Genomic DNA, 15,000 nt, shown 5'->3' on the forward strand with positions numbered 1-15,000 from the left:
TTTTTACACACTCAATCGAGCTCTATGGGGTTTGGTTTTTATTTTGGTCCATTGATGAAGTCGTTAATAAAGAGTTTCTTAATAATATTCTATGCCAGCTTGGGAGAGCTTCAATTAGGCATTAATACGAGGAACGGCTGAAACAGAATTCGTAGGAAAATCCTTAATTAGCCTATTTTCAATGTTGAGTCAAATAGCCTAATTTTTGGATGAATGCTGACACGGAACATAAAAAGGTAAATTAAATGCATTTTTCCCAAATGCTGAGCAATCACGTGATTGCTCGGGATTTGGGAAACATGCATTTAGTCTACCTTTTTTCTGGTGCTTATGTAGGTGTTACACAGGGGCAGGCTGTGCAATAACGGCGGGTGAACGTATATATTTTTGTTCCATATCTGTATTTTCCCTCTGTTGTTGTAACAGCCAAACACACAACAGGTTCTTCCCGACATCGTAAGCCAAAAAACGAAGGGGGGGAAAAGACGATTTGTTCAACTCCACAGGTAGGCCTAGCTATCATAAACGTTAGCGCCGACTCGTCAACATAGACAAATCCAGTGCCGGATTCGTCAATTGGATGCACCCAATGACGCTCTTCCTGTTCAACTGAAATACCTTCCTGTTCAACTGAAATGGCTTCCTGTTCAACTGAAATGGCTTCCTGTTCAACTGAAATCCTCTCACACACACATATGAAATCCTCTCACACATACATATGAAATCCTCTCACACACACATATGAAATCCTCTCACACATACATGAAATCCTCTCACACACACATATGAAATCCTCTCACACATACATATGAAATCCTCTCACGCACACTACTGAAATCCTCTCATACAAACAACTGAAACGCTCACACATACACATGAAACCAGTTGTGTCTGAAAGCAGTTCACTAGTGTGAATGAGAGGTTTCAGTATGGTGTATGAGAGGTTTCACGTGTGTGTATGAAAGTTTTTCAGTTGTGTATATGAGAGCGTTTCACTTGTGAGTGTGAGAGGTTTCAGTATGGTGTGTGAGAGGTTTCAGTATAGTGTGTGAGAGGTTTCAGTATGGTGTACGAGAGGCTTCACATGTGTGTATGAAAGCGTTTCAGTTGTGTATATGAGAGCGTTTCACTTGTGCGTGCGAGAGGTTTCAGTATAGTGTGTGAGAGGTTTCAGTATAGTGTATGAGAGGTTTCACATGTGTGTATGAAAGCGTTTCAGGTGTGTGTATATGAGAGCGTTTCACTTATGCGTGTGAGAAGTTTCAGTATGGTGTGTGAGAGGTTTCACTTGTGCGTGTGAGAGGTTTCAGTATGGTGTGTGAGAGGTTTCAGTATAGTGCTTGAGAGGTTTCAGTATAGTGTGTGAGAGGTTTCAGTATAGTGTATGAGAGGTTTCACATGTGTTTATGAAAGCGTTTCAGGTGTGTATATGAGAGCATTTCACTTGTGCGTGTGAGAGGTTTCAGTATGGTGTGTGAGAGGTTTCAGTATGGTGTGTGAGAGGTTTCAGTATAGTGCGTGAGAGGTTTCAGTATAGTGTGCGAGAGGTTTCAGTATAGTGTGTGAGAGGTTTCAGTATAGTGTATGAGAGGTTTCACATGTGTTTATGAAAGCGTTTCAGGTGTGTATATGAGAGCATTTCACTTGTGCGTGTGAGAGGTTTCAGTATGGTGTGTGAGAGGTTTCAGTATGGTGTGTGAGAGGTTTCAGTATGGTGTGTGAGAGGTTTCAGTATAGTGCGTGAGAGGTTTCAGTATAGTGTGCGAGAGGTTTCAGTATAGTGTGTGAGAGGTAATTCTGAATAATGTCCTAAACGGCCCCTCATAGCCGCCCCTCACCTCTCAATTAGTAGCCCCTGAGCTAAGAGCCGCGCTCATCCCTGAGCTTATCCCTCAATTACTCCACCTCCACTGCGCTCATCCCACCTCCACCATGAACAGCACTCAGCTAGTCTCTCTCTCTCCCTCTCTCTCTCTGATCTCACCCTCTCCTTCGTTCCCTCTCTCCCTCTCTCTCCCTCTCTCTCCCCATCTCTCTCTCTTCCACTCTCTCTCCCTTATCTCCCTCTTTTTCCTTCTCTCCCTCTCTCTCTCGCTTAATTATTTCTACCTTTCTGACTTTTTGATTTTATTTTTCTGTCTACCTCTCCTTCTCACTCACACGCACACTCTCTCTGTCCTTTCTCTCTCCCTCTATCTTGTTTTCTAATCCTTCCTGCTCTCTCTTTCTCTCTCTATCTATCTTTCTATCTCATTTTTTCTCTTTTCCATCTCTCTCTCTCTCTCCCTCCGTCGGTCTCATTTTTTAATTCGTCCAGTTTGTGCGAGTGACCCAGTCCACCTCAGCTCCTCTGTCTCGTCCCGCACACACACACACACACACACACACACACACACACACACCTCAGCTCCTCTGTCTCGTCCCGCTCCTCTCGCTGCTTGTCCTTGAAGGCCAGCCTGAAATCCTATAAAATCCCCCCCAGTAAATGGATATAATCCTCTAATAAATGGGAATGTCCTACAGACAAGGGTGTGAGGGCGGACTGTGTGTGTATCTCTGTGTGTGTGTGTGTGTGTGTGTGTGTGTGTGTGTATGTGTGTATGTGTGTGTGTGTGTGTGTGTGTGTGTGTGTGTGTGTGTCTGTGTGTCTGTGTGTCTGTGTGTCTGTGTGTGTGTCTGCCTGGCTGCTTTTGTGTGTATGGGTGTGTGTGTATAATTATGTCTGTCTGTCTGTCTGCCTGTCTGTGGGGGTCTGTTTTGTGTGAATGCATGTTTGTTCCTGTGTGTGTGTGTGTCTGTTTGTCTGTGTGTGTGTGTGTGTGTGTGTGTGTGTGTGTGTGTGCGCTCGCTGAGCATCTGCACAGATGGAATGAGTATCCAGGGTGGGTCAGAAGCAGCTTTTATGAGGCTTCTGCATCAGAGATTTCAGAACAGAATCAGGAGAGAAGTGTGTGTGTGTGTGTGTGTGTGTGTGTGTGTGTGTGTGTGTGTGTCTGTGTCTGTGTCTGTGTGTATGTGTGTGTGTGTATGTGTGTGTATGTACAGTAGGGTTCCCTCTGGATGTCAAACATTAAAAGGGTGAGCAAAATAGATGCACGCTGATGATTGATTTGTATCTGTCTCTATGTGCGCATCCGTGTGTGTGTGTGTGTGTGTGTGTGTGTGTGTGTGTGTGTGTATGTGTGTGTGTGTGTGTGTGTGTGCTGCTCCCCAGGTGGAGCTGACGGGCAGTAGTGTGTTTGACTACATCCACCCGGCCGACCACGTGGAGATGGCCGAGAGACTGGGCATCAGGCCACACCTACGGGCGGAGGCAGGGTGCCAGGTGACCAATGAGAGTGCTTCCAGCTCGGCCTCCACGCCCTCATTGGCTGGGACCCCAGAACCAGGTTACTAATGTTTGTTTGTCTGAGATGTCTAGACCAACTGTGCTCGTTTTTATTGCCAACATGTGTAACGGCAAAGCTACACTTCGTGTAATGTAAACTACTGCCTTAATCTGATTGTTCAATTCACGATTTTCTGTTGAAAATGTATGACTGGTGTGTGTATGTGTGTGTGTATGATTCGCGTGTGTGACTGGTGCGTGTGTCTATGCGCATGTGTATTTGCTTCTGTTTGCATGTGTGTGACTGGCACTGTGTGTGTGCGTGTGTGAGTGACTGTGTGTGTGCGTGTGTGAGTGTGTGTGTGACTGATTCGCATGTGAGTGTGCATGTGTGTGTGACTCGCGTGAGACTTTTGTGTGTGTGACGGGTGTGTGTGTGTGTGTGTGTGTTTGTGTACATGTACATGTGTGTGTTTGACATGTGTGTGTGACTCACGTGTGTGTGTGTTTGACATGTGTGTGTGTGTGTTCTCCCCTGCCCAGGTCCGTCCAGTCCCTTGAACCCTGCTGATGATCTGCTGGAACGCGGCTTCTTCATCCGCATGAAGTCCACCCTCACCAAGCGCGGACTCCACGTCAAGTCCTCCGGCTACAAGGTCAGATGCTCACACACACACACACACACACATACACACACACACACACACAGACACACACACACACACACTCCCAGGTGGAGAATCTTTTCACCAAACGTCACTGTTATTGAGCAAGTTCATTCGGTGACTTTAATTTGCCATTTAATATCATCCAGTACTTTGAATTTGATTCAGTTCTTGCTGAAAACCTTTTCACTTTTTTTGTGATTTTAATACACCTTTTCCCATTTCACCATGCTAGTGAAATGTGCATCTCAGAACGGTGGTCTTTTGTCCCTCGGTGCTGTCTCATCATGAAAATCTAGTCTGATGCCATTCATTTCAGTTCATTTTGGCTCCATTTCCATTGAGTGACATTGGCAGATTTAGTGGCTTGATGTGAAAGGACGTCTATTTGTTAAAGTTTTTTATGTTTCAGGAAGAGAGAGTGTGAGAGAGGGAGAGAGAGGGGGAGACAGAGAGAAAGAGAAAGAGAAAGAGAGAGAGAAGGACGGAATAAAGGAATAAATAAATAAAAAAGAAGAGTGTGTGTCAAACTTGATGTATGTTTGGGGAAAGAGGTGTTCTGTCGTATGGCGGATTGATTCATAATGACTTTTCCCCAGAGGACTGGGTAGTCCAAGGTCATCCCGAGCTGTGGAGTTGAGAGATGAAACTCCCATCACTTCTGACACATCAGCGCTGCTCTGAGACGCTCCCTCATCCTGTTGCCCTGTCTCAACCTCCAGCTCGGACTGCAGCTCAGCCCAGACCAGGGCCAGATGATAGCCAGACCAGGGCCAGAACATAGCTAGACCAGGGCCAGATAATAGCCAGAACAGGGCCAGAACATAGCTAGATCAGAGACAGATGATAGCCAGAACGGGGCCAGAACATACAGTAGCTAGATCAGAGACAGATGACAGCAGAACAGGGCCAGAACATAGCCAGATCACAGACAGATGATAGCCAGAACAGGGCCAGGCAATAGCCAGACCAGGGCCAGATAATAGCCAGACCAGGGCCAGGACAGGGCCAGACAATAACCAGGTCAGAAACAGATGATAACCAGATTTGTCCCACACTCATGTGCTGTTTGACCATCTTTCTCTAGTCTCTGGTCCATGTGTTTGAGATGTTTGATTATTTTTACATGTATTCATTGGGAACAGTCACTTTCATCAAAAGCCTTCATCTTCATCCTCCAGAGATGCAGAGGAATCGTATCTCTGGTCGTCTTCAGATGTCTTTTTAAAATAGAGTAGAATAGAGTAAAGTCTACACAGTATATCTTCGTTGTCATTGTACATACACAGGAATTTCATAGTGTGCATTTGAATTCATGGGTTTCATCAGGTCCCTTTCCACAGGTATAGAAAAAGCACGTAGATTAGGAATGCAGACTGCATGGTGCTTGATTAACCCAGCTGTGGAAAGGGAGCTGATGAAACCCATGAACACCTTTATCAGTGCAAAAGGCAGAGTTCAATAAAAATAGTAATCCTCTAAAAAAAAAATATTCTTCTTAAAGGGAAACTTGGCAACTATTTCAAGTTAAAGGAATAGTTAGGAATTTTGGACATAGGACCTCATTTCCAACTTAGTCGGGGTGATATAGGTTGGTGGAGACCAATTTCATTGAATTTGTGCCCTTCCTTAAGTTGCAGCGTTCATTTGTTGCTAATCTGGTGCCGAGATAACGCAAGTCAACGGTAACATCCAGCCTGTCACTTAATCCACTCCACAGAACACCCGAAACAAATAAATTATAACGTCAGACTATCGATGCACATGTCTGTGTTGATAGAACATTGTTAGAACCTTGCATCGCATTGCAATAGCCTAATTTGTTCCCTGTATGGCAGTAGCGGATTGATATGGAGAAACTAGTCCCTCAAATGTAATGAATCATTGAGTTGCAAGGTTAGTTTTATTTCTAAAATTATCTGAGTTCAGAACCAGTTTAGCAAAGGGGAACGCTGCAACTTAAGGAAGGGGTTAAACGCGATAAAAACTGTCTCCACCGACCTATATCACCTCGGCAAAGTTGGAAATGAGGTCCTATGGCCAAAATTCCGAACTATGCCTTTAATAAACTCGTTTAGAAATCATTTGGGTGATTAAATGGTGATTTCCCCCACTCCCCTTAGCATCCCCAGGCTGAAAACCAACCTTGTAACATTGGGACTTACCGTCCCAGTAAGGGAGGTGAGAACAGGAAACTCGTTTTAAATCGTGTTTCTCATCTTGTAACCTCACTATTGTTCTGCTGAACTTATGCGAACCGTTTCGCTAGCTTGTAAACAAATCCATGTGCTTTATCGCTTTTTTTCCATAGTTAATAAGAGATATCATGCACACGTTCTCCAGAAGAGGGGGAAATATAGCTAATCCTACCAAGGTGGGCTTTAACATCAGGAGTGACTCTGTGGAGATCAGCCCCTGCTGCTCATGATTGGGTCTGTACGTCTGTCTGCAGGCAGCAGGCCATGTGTTTAAACTCCGCCTCTTCTCCCCCACTTCCTGTCAGGTGATCCACGTGACGGGTCGGATTCGCTGTCGCCCGGCGCTGGTGCCCAGCACCGGTCGCTCGCTGCGCCGGCCGCTGGGATTGGTGGCGCTGGCACACACGCTCCCGCCCTCCACCCTCAACGAGGTGCGCATGGAGAGCCAGATGTTCGTCTGCCGCGTCAACATGGACCTGCAGGTCACCTACTGCGAGAACAGGTGTGTGTGTCGCACCAACACACCCCTCACCTGGTCACCTGCGACGAGAATAGTCAGACCAGGCGTATGTAGCACTGCTTCACCGCATCTCTCTCTCTTTCTGTGTGTGTGTGTGTGTGTGTCTTGTCCACACACAGGATCTCTGAGTATATGGACCTGAGCCCTGCGGAGGTGGTGGGGCAGACCTGCTACCATTTCATCCACGTGGAGGACCTGGAGAACATCAGGCAGAGCCACGAAGACTGTACGTGTGTGTGTGTGTGTGTGTGTGTGTGTGTGTGTGTGTGTGTGTGTATGGGGGTGTGTACATGCAAGACTGTACGTGTGTGTATGTATGTTTGTGTCCGTGTGTGTGTGTTTGTGTGTCTGTGTGTCTGTGTGTATGTCTGTGTTTGGGGGGGTGTACATACAAGACTGTACGTGTGTGTGTGTGTGTGTGTGTGTGTGTGTGTGTGTGTGTGTGTGTGTGTGTGTGTGTTTGCAGGTGTGTACATGTAAGTGTCACACACATTTCCATCTCAGCCGTCATGTCCGAGCACCTGTGTGTGTGTGTGTGTGTGTGTGTGTGTGTTTGCAGGTGTGTACATGTAAGTGTCACACACATTTTCATCTCAGCCGTCATGTCCGAGCACCTGTGTGTGTGTGTGTGTGTGTGTGTGTGTGTGTGTGATCCTGTTAGTGTCTAAGGGCATGACAGCCTAATACGCACTCAGAGATAAAAGCCCAGCAGTCTGAGTTGCCATCCCAGTGAACGAGACGATACGACACGAGACGAGGAGAGACGAGACTAAATGAGATGGGATGAGATGATGGCCAGAATCACAAGCATGTCACTGCTGCTGAGACACACACACACACACACACACACACACACACACACACAGAGACATTTAGTCCACACACACACACACACACACACACACACACACACACACACACACACACACACACACACACACACAGTTAGGCCACACAAGGCACAATCAGGGGATGATGGTGCACCTACTGGGGAGGGAGTGGTTGCTGTTGTGTCTGTGTGTGTGTGTGTGTTTCACACAGAGCACCCTCTTTTGACTGAGCACAAATGTAGTAAGTTTACAGTGATTCAAACTGTAAAATTGTGTGTGTGTGTGTGTGTGTGTGTGTGTGTGTGTGTGTGTGTGTGTGTGTACAGTATGTTGTGTGTGTGCTGTGTGCATGTGTCTCTCATGTGTCTCTCTTTCCATATGTTGTCACTGCCTCCCCTCTCTCCTTTGCTCTCTCTCTCTCTCTTTCTGCCCTCCTCCTTCTCTGTCCTTCTCTCTCTCCCCATCTTTCTCACTGTTACTCTCACTCCCTCATCTCTGTCTCTCTCATTGCCATTTGACATTATTTCCTTACCCCTCTGTCACTGTGTGTGTGTGGGGGTGGGGGGGAGTTGTACTGTATATCTAGTCATATATACTGTTGTGTTGAACTGATACGTTCTCATACTGTGCTAATGTGTACTGTTGTGTTTGGACTGCGTATTTACTTCTCTCTCTCTCCCACACTCATTTATCTTTCCCTCTCTCCCTCCCTCTCTCCCTCCCTCCCTCCCACCTCTCTCTCCCTCCCTCTCCCTCTCTCTCTCCCCCTCTCTCTCCCTCCGTCAGTGTTGCGTAAGGGCCAGGTGGTGACGGGTTACTACCGTTGGCTGCAGAGGAGGGGGGGCTACCTGTGGGTCCAGTCCTGTGCCACCGTCTCCATCAACCACAAGGCGCCCCACGAGCGCAACATCATCTGGGTCAACTACGTCCTCAGGTCAGAGCCACACTCAGTGTGTGTGTGTGTGTGTGTGTGTGTGTGTGTGTGTGCGTGCATGGTGCATGTGTGTGTGCGTGCGTGCGTGCGTGTGTGCATTTGTGTGTATGTGTGTGTGTGTGTGTGCCTGTGTATGTCTGTATGTGTGTGTACACTTATGCTATTGAATTAGCGTCTTTGTGTGTATGTGTGTGTGTTTGTGTGGTTGTGTGTGCATGTGTGTGCACTCATGCTTTAGAATAATTGTGTGTGTGTTTGTGTGTGTGGTGTGGCATAGAGTGTGTGTTTGAGTGCAGCTAAGTGCTTGAGTGTGTACAGTAGCATGTTTTGCTTTACATTTCTTTCCATTTTGAACTGCTGCATTACTGTACATTCAGTCAGCTTGTGAAAGTGTCCTGTTGGGACTATTTTATATCAGTTCACAGTCAGGGAATATCTGTGGAAATGGTGCTGAAAAGCTGCAGGTGATTTGTGCTTTAGGAGTATAATTTAAGTGGGGGATATCTGTGGAAATGTTGCCGCAAAGCTTCAGGAGTGTAATTTGAGTGGGGAGTGCTCCAAATAAAATAGTGGCAGCTCAGATACCGAGACTTGCATCTGCTACCAAACACCAACACACACACTGATGCCCTCCCAAAGGCCAATATTGCTCAATTTCCAATTAAAAGTAGCTGCTTAACTATATGATATGGTCTCCCTCATCTTCTCTCTTACCATATGGGAATCATGAGTACCTGTAGAATGTCTGATCAGAACTGCAGACCTGCTCAGCTGAGGTGTGTGTGTGTGTGTGTGTGTGTGTGTGTGTGTGTGTGAGAGAGAGAGAGAGGCTTCTGTGTTCATTATCACAGAGCTTTAGAAAGTCAAAGTCTTTCTGTCCTCTTACAGTCTCTCCATCTGTCTCTCGCACTCACAACCCTTACTGGTAACTGGAACACAAACACAAACACAAACACGCAGACGTACACACACACACACACACACACACACACACACACACACACACATGCCAGACACACGCAGACATACACACACACATGCACACACAGACGTACGCACACACACGCACACACACACACATAAGCACATGCAGCATAAGAGGCTTAGGAGCTCAAAAAGAAAACAAACATACACACACACACACACACACACACACACACACACACACACACAATGAACCAGGCTGAATTTCAATGATAATTGGACTGGTGATATATAATTACAGCAAATGGATGTCAAAATTGTTCTGGCTGAATGGTGTTTTAGTTAATTAGTGCTGTAATTACAAGAGCTAATTAACTTCCACAGCCCCTGCCGAAGCTTGGTCTCGCTAGCGGGAGGGGGTGTAAACTGCCTGAGTGTGTGTGTGTGTGTGTGTGTCTGTTTATGCCTGTCTTCGCTCTTCTCTCTCTCAAGCAGTGTGTGTGTGTGTGAGAGTGGAATGTGCATGTGTGTGTGTGTGTGTGTGTGTGCGTGTGTGTGTGTGTGAGAGGGGGGAGAGGGGTTAGAGTGGGATAAAGTGGGTACCATTGACTACCCCTCTCCCCTACTCCCCCTGTGCTGTTCTCTTTCAGGAGGTAAACACACACACACACACACACACACACAGAGACTTGAGAGAGAGGAACGAAGACAGACATAAACAGTTCGACACTCAGACACACACACACACACACATGTATGCATTGTAAAGTGCTTTCCTCCTCTCTGAGTGATACTTGTCTGTGGGTTCTTCAAACAAGTATTTCTAGGTGTTTTGTTTGTTTAGTATGTTTTTTTCATGATTCCTCTGTTTGTTTCTCTGTCTCATTTGAAACAGTCGTACAGAGCTGCCTGACATGGCGTTGGATTTACTACAACTCCCAGAAGGCCTCAGGGCAGAGCGACTGGAGCGTGCCAGCTCATCCCCTCATAACATCTCCCCAAAGGCTGCAGGTACTGTATGCGAACATCTCATTAACACATGATATCACTCACAGGTAAACAAATTACACATGTACTGTACATACAAACACATATTTTCAAATATGCGCACACAGACATACACAAATATACACCATGTGCCAATACACTCATGTGAACAGTCTGTGTTTTGAGACATATACTGTATAAGTATACACAGATATACAAGCATATACAGTACAACACACACACCCACACACACACACACCTATACTGAACACACACACACACACACCCAGATACACACACCCAAACACTGATTGATAAAACCTGTTCTCACTGCCCTTCACAGGCGCTCTGAAAGGCGGCAAACTGGAGTCGGAGCTGAAACAAGCCTACGCCCACCCGCCTTCCAGCCAATCGGAGGAGCGGAGGAAGCGGGCGCGTCGACACAGCCCCTCCCCCGACGGAGCCCCTCTGGGAGCGCGGAGGCGCGTGCAGGAGTTCCGCCCGCGCGAGGACAGCCCGGCCGTCTCCTCCGAGCCCGGGAGCGAGAGCGACGCGGAGGAAGAGGAGGAGGAGGAGGAGGAGGAGGAAGACGAGGAGCGGGGGAGCGCCTGGGGCGAGCAGCAGGAGGGAGGCAGGGGCAAGAGGGGCAAGGGCGAGGACATGGGGGCGGTAGCCAAGGCGGCGGGGGCGGCAGGGGTCGGGGGCAACAGAATCCACAACGGGCGAGCGGTCATCAGGCAGCTGCGGAGCGCCGTGCCCTCGGCCGTCTCCCCGGGCATCAAGATGGAGAGGGACGCGGCCAGCATCAGCAGCGTGGGCGTCGGCGTGGGCGGAGGAGGAGGAGGAGGTGTAGGAGGCCTGGTGGCCACAGGAGGGCGCTGGTCCACACACACCCAGCCCTCCTCACACACGCCCACCCCCGGCAGCCTGGCCGAGGCCAGCAGTCCCCCCGCCCCGGCGACCGACCCCTCCGACGCCCCGCCCAAGCCCCTGTACCCCCCGCCGCCGCCCTCCTCCGTCTCGCCCCCGGGGCTCTCGCCGCCCTCGCGGGACGATCGGGGGGTGCTGGGGTCCCACGGCGGGGGCGGTCGAGTGGCGGACTTCGAGCTGCTCCAGAGACTGACGGCGGCGGCGGCGGCTGGCGGAGGGGCCTCGGGGCGGGTGCTGTTCCACCCGCTGGCCCTCGGCCCCCAGGGGCCCCAGAGCCTCTACGCCCCCAGCACCATCCGCTACGCCCCGCCCGAGCTGCCCCCGTCGCACCCGGCCTCGTCCCCCTCCTCCTCCGCCGCCGCCCAGGGCCTGCGCTCGGACCACGCGGCCAAGCCCGCCCCCCCTCCACCGCCTCCGCCGCCCCCCCACCCGCACCACCACCACCACCATCACCACCACCACCACCCGGCCGCCGCCTTCTTCCCGCACCTCCAGCGCATCGCGGCGCTGCCCCCCTTCAGCGGCTTCTCGGCCAGCGAGGCGGCCTTCTCCGCCGGCCTGCCCTTCTGCATGAACGGCCTCAGGGGAGCCACGGGACCGGAGGAGGACTGAGAGAGAGGGGGAGGAGAGAGAGAGAGAGAGAGAGGGGGAGAGAGAGGGAAAGAGAGAGAGAGAGAGAGACAGAGAGAGAGAGAGAGGGAGAGATTGAGGAGAGGGTTTAGGGTTAGTGAAGAGACCAAGAGAGAGAGAGGGGGATGGAAGGAAGGATAGAGAGATGGATAGAGGTAGAGAAAGGGAGTGAAGAAGACCCATAACTGCCGTCAATCAAACACACCATGCCGGCATTCCGGAAGCAGAGGCGTGACATTTAACTTAGTGTCTAACTTCCCCTAGGATGATGCATTCCAGACCGCTCGGAACACACACATTCTCAACTTTAGAAAATACCACTAGAAAGCCACTTGAACTCGTAGCTCCGACTCAGAAGCCCTGAGAAAAATAAGCCCTCGGCGCCAGTGTGTCACAGAATTCTTATTCAGCCACACGGAAGCCTTGGATGTTTTGTTATCAACATGGTCACGAACCAAACCGACCCTAACACAGAGACTTTGGCCATAGCAAAGGTTGAAAACCTTTTTCAAATGTGCGAGAAGATGCGTGCAGAGCCCGTGTCTAAATCAGTTAGAATAAAGAATCAAGAATAAAGAAAAAATCCGCCGATGACTCATCCACGTTTTTGTGTTCACATTCAGCTCAAAAACCAGAGTAATAAAAAATGTCACGTACATAGTAGCACCCTCAGAATTCTGAGTGGTCTTGAATGCGTCATAACACACATCGGAAATGATGTTCCATTTACAAACAAGAGACATAACGTGGTGTTGGCGGGCTCTTGCAAGCTGAGCTCATTTACGAGCGGAGTTGATCAAATTCATGTTAATCATGTGAATGCGTACATGTATCACATCATATGTGTGTGCTCTGACTACACACTCGGAGTTGGATCGCTGATAGATTGCATCACACCTCCCTGCTGCCATGACAGCTCTCCCACTTTACCCAGACGAGGGTCGGACTTAGACCACTATCCACTCACAAACAGAAAAACAATGAGTACGGCTCCGTCTTCTGACCTTTTGTGTACGGAACGGAGAGGCAGGATGAAGGAGCAATATTCCTGCCTGCCTTGAACAGGCTGTATTAACCCCCCCCCCCCCCCCCCCCCCCCCCGAGACAGGAGGAGACGGATAGATGGAGAGGGGGAGAAAGAGAGAGAAGAAGAGAGAGAGAGGCACAGGAAAAAGAGACAAGGAGAGACTGAGAATGAGGAAGAGAGAGAGAGAAGAAAGAGACAACGGAGGGAAAGAGAGAGAGAGAGAGGAGAAAGAGAGAACTGAGGGAAAGAGAGAGAGAGAGAGAGAGAGAGAGAGAGAGGAGAAAGAGACAACTGAGGGAAAGAGGGTGTGAAAAGAAAGAGAGAATTGAAAGAACGAGTGAGACACACAATGTTGGGAGGTGGAGAGAGGCACCTCCAGGAACACGAGACTTGAGTGTGTGAGCAGTGACATGGCTCCTGCCCACGGAGCACGCGGAGACTGAGGGGCAGTGCCAGCGGGGGGGCAGTGGACGCTGGCCAGACACGGCGGGCAGGTGGTGCCAGCTCTGTAGTCTTCCCGCCGCCGCCCGCCTCCTGTCTCGTTCGGACACGCCTGGCATCTCTGGGACCTCACCTGTGCTCCTGCACACCTGTCAGAGGGAGACCGCCGGGGCTGGACACGGCCTGGACACGCCATTAAAGCCATACTGTACATAGGAGAGAACCATGTGCACACATACACACACACACACACACACACACACACACACACACACACACATTCATATACGCACAGACATGGACACACACGCACACATACACACACACACACACATATTCACACACACACACACACACACACACACACACACACACACACACACACACACACACACACACATTCATATACGCACAGACATGGACACACACGCACACGCACACACACACACACACATATTCACACACACACACACACAAACACACACACACACACACACACATTCATATACGCACAGACATGGACACACACGCACACACACACACGCGCACACACACACACACACACACACACACACACACACTCATACAGGGATTTTCACTGAGTGTGGAAGAGACTTCTGTATACACGGGGTTTGGGATCATTCATCCATCGGTGGTTCTTCACATAAAAGGACTCGGCGCACTTTCAATGTTTCACCCCTGGTTTAACACACAATCAGTGTCTGCATAACAGAGAGTGTGTGTGTATATGACATCTGTACAAACAAATATCTGGTGCTCGGGTGAAAAAAAAAGCACAGTAGCACACACAACTAAGTTGTTTCCAGAACACACATTCCTTCTCCTGTATTAGAATGTCTAATTCAAGACACCTCATCCTCTTCCTCCCATCTTACTCTGTACATTACCAATGATTTAATACCTGACAGAGTCTTCTCAGAGGAGACTTCACCGTCTGTCCCTTTACAATAATTGTTGACCTTGTTGTAACACGGGTGACCCTTTAAAAGATAAAACTACAGAGCTTCCGAAAGAGAGTCACCTTACTGTACCATTCTGCATTGAACGCATTACATTACAGTGCATTATCTGCTGCATTGACCTCTGCACTTCTCCCTCTCCGCCATGATGATTTTAATCCCTAAAAAAAAACGGTCTGGGTAGGATGGAGTGGGTATCCCATCGTTATTAAAAAATGACTTACCACATCATACTTGAGCACTTACAACACTATAAGTATCTACGTTACAACATAGCACTCCTGTTTCTATCACAGGCACCTATAGACGGTTCTTTCACTGAAGTGTAAAGAATGAGACTCTGGAGGAGGAGGAGGTTTGGGCACAGCAGAGGCAGGGGATGGCTATGCTCAAAAGACACTTCTGTTTGAACTGGAAGGGGTTTCAACGCATGTGTTTTTAAAAACACATAAAAATGAATATATATGGGGCCGTGGGCCAGCTTTGGTCACTTAAAAAGGATAAAAATCTCGGATGAAAATCCTGACTGTGAAAGTAAAAATGAGTAAAGATGTGTAGATGAGCTTGGACAGATTTTGAAATGACTTGGTAAATGACTGACAGTAG

General features: G+C 48.8%; 1 protein-coding gene across 1 annotated transcript in view; it reads left to right on the forward strand.

The window, feature by feature from the left end:
• npas1 (neuronal PAS domain protein 1) overlaps positions 1–11,964 on the forward strand; it is a 39,397-nt gene extending 27,433 nt beyond the window's left edge. The window contains 8 exon segments of the mRNA XM_062552928.1: positions 3,215–3,389; positions 3,872–3,984; positions 6,497–6,693; positions 6,831–6,937; positions 8,328–8,475; positions 10,295–10,454; positions 10,756–11,708; positions 11,784–11,964. Coding sequence (XP_062408912.1) covers positions 3,215–3,389; positions 3,872–3,984; positions 6,497–6,693; positions 6,831–6,937; positions 8,328–8,475; positions 10,295–10,454; positions 10,756–11,708; positions 11,784–11,928 — 1,998 coding nt within the window. The 3' untranslated portion in view covers positions 11,929–11,964.
• The last annotated feature ends 3,036 nt before the right edge of the window (positions 11,965–15,000 follow it).

This window comes from Sardina pilchardus, chromosome 13, assembly GCF_963854185.1.
Source record: "Sardina pilchardus chromosome 13, fSarPil1.1, whole genome shotgun sequence".
Lineage (NCBI taxonomy): Eukaryota > Metazoa > Chordata > Actinopteri > Clupeiformes > Clupeidae > Sardina > Sardina pilchardus.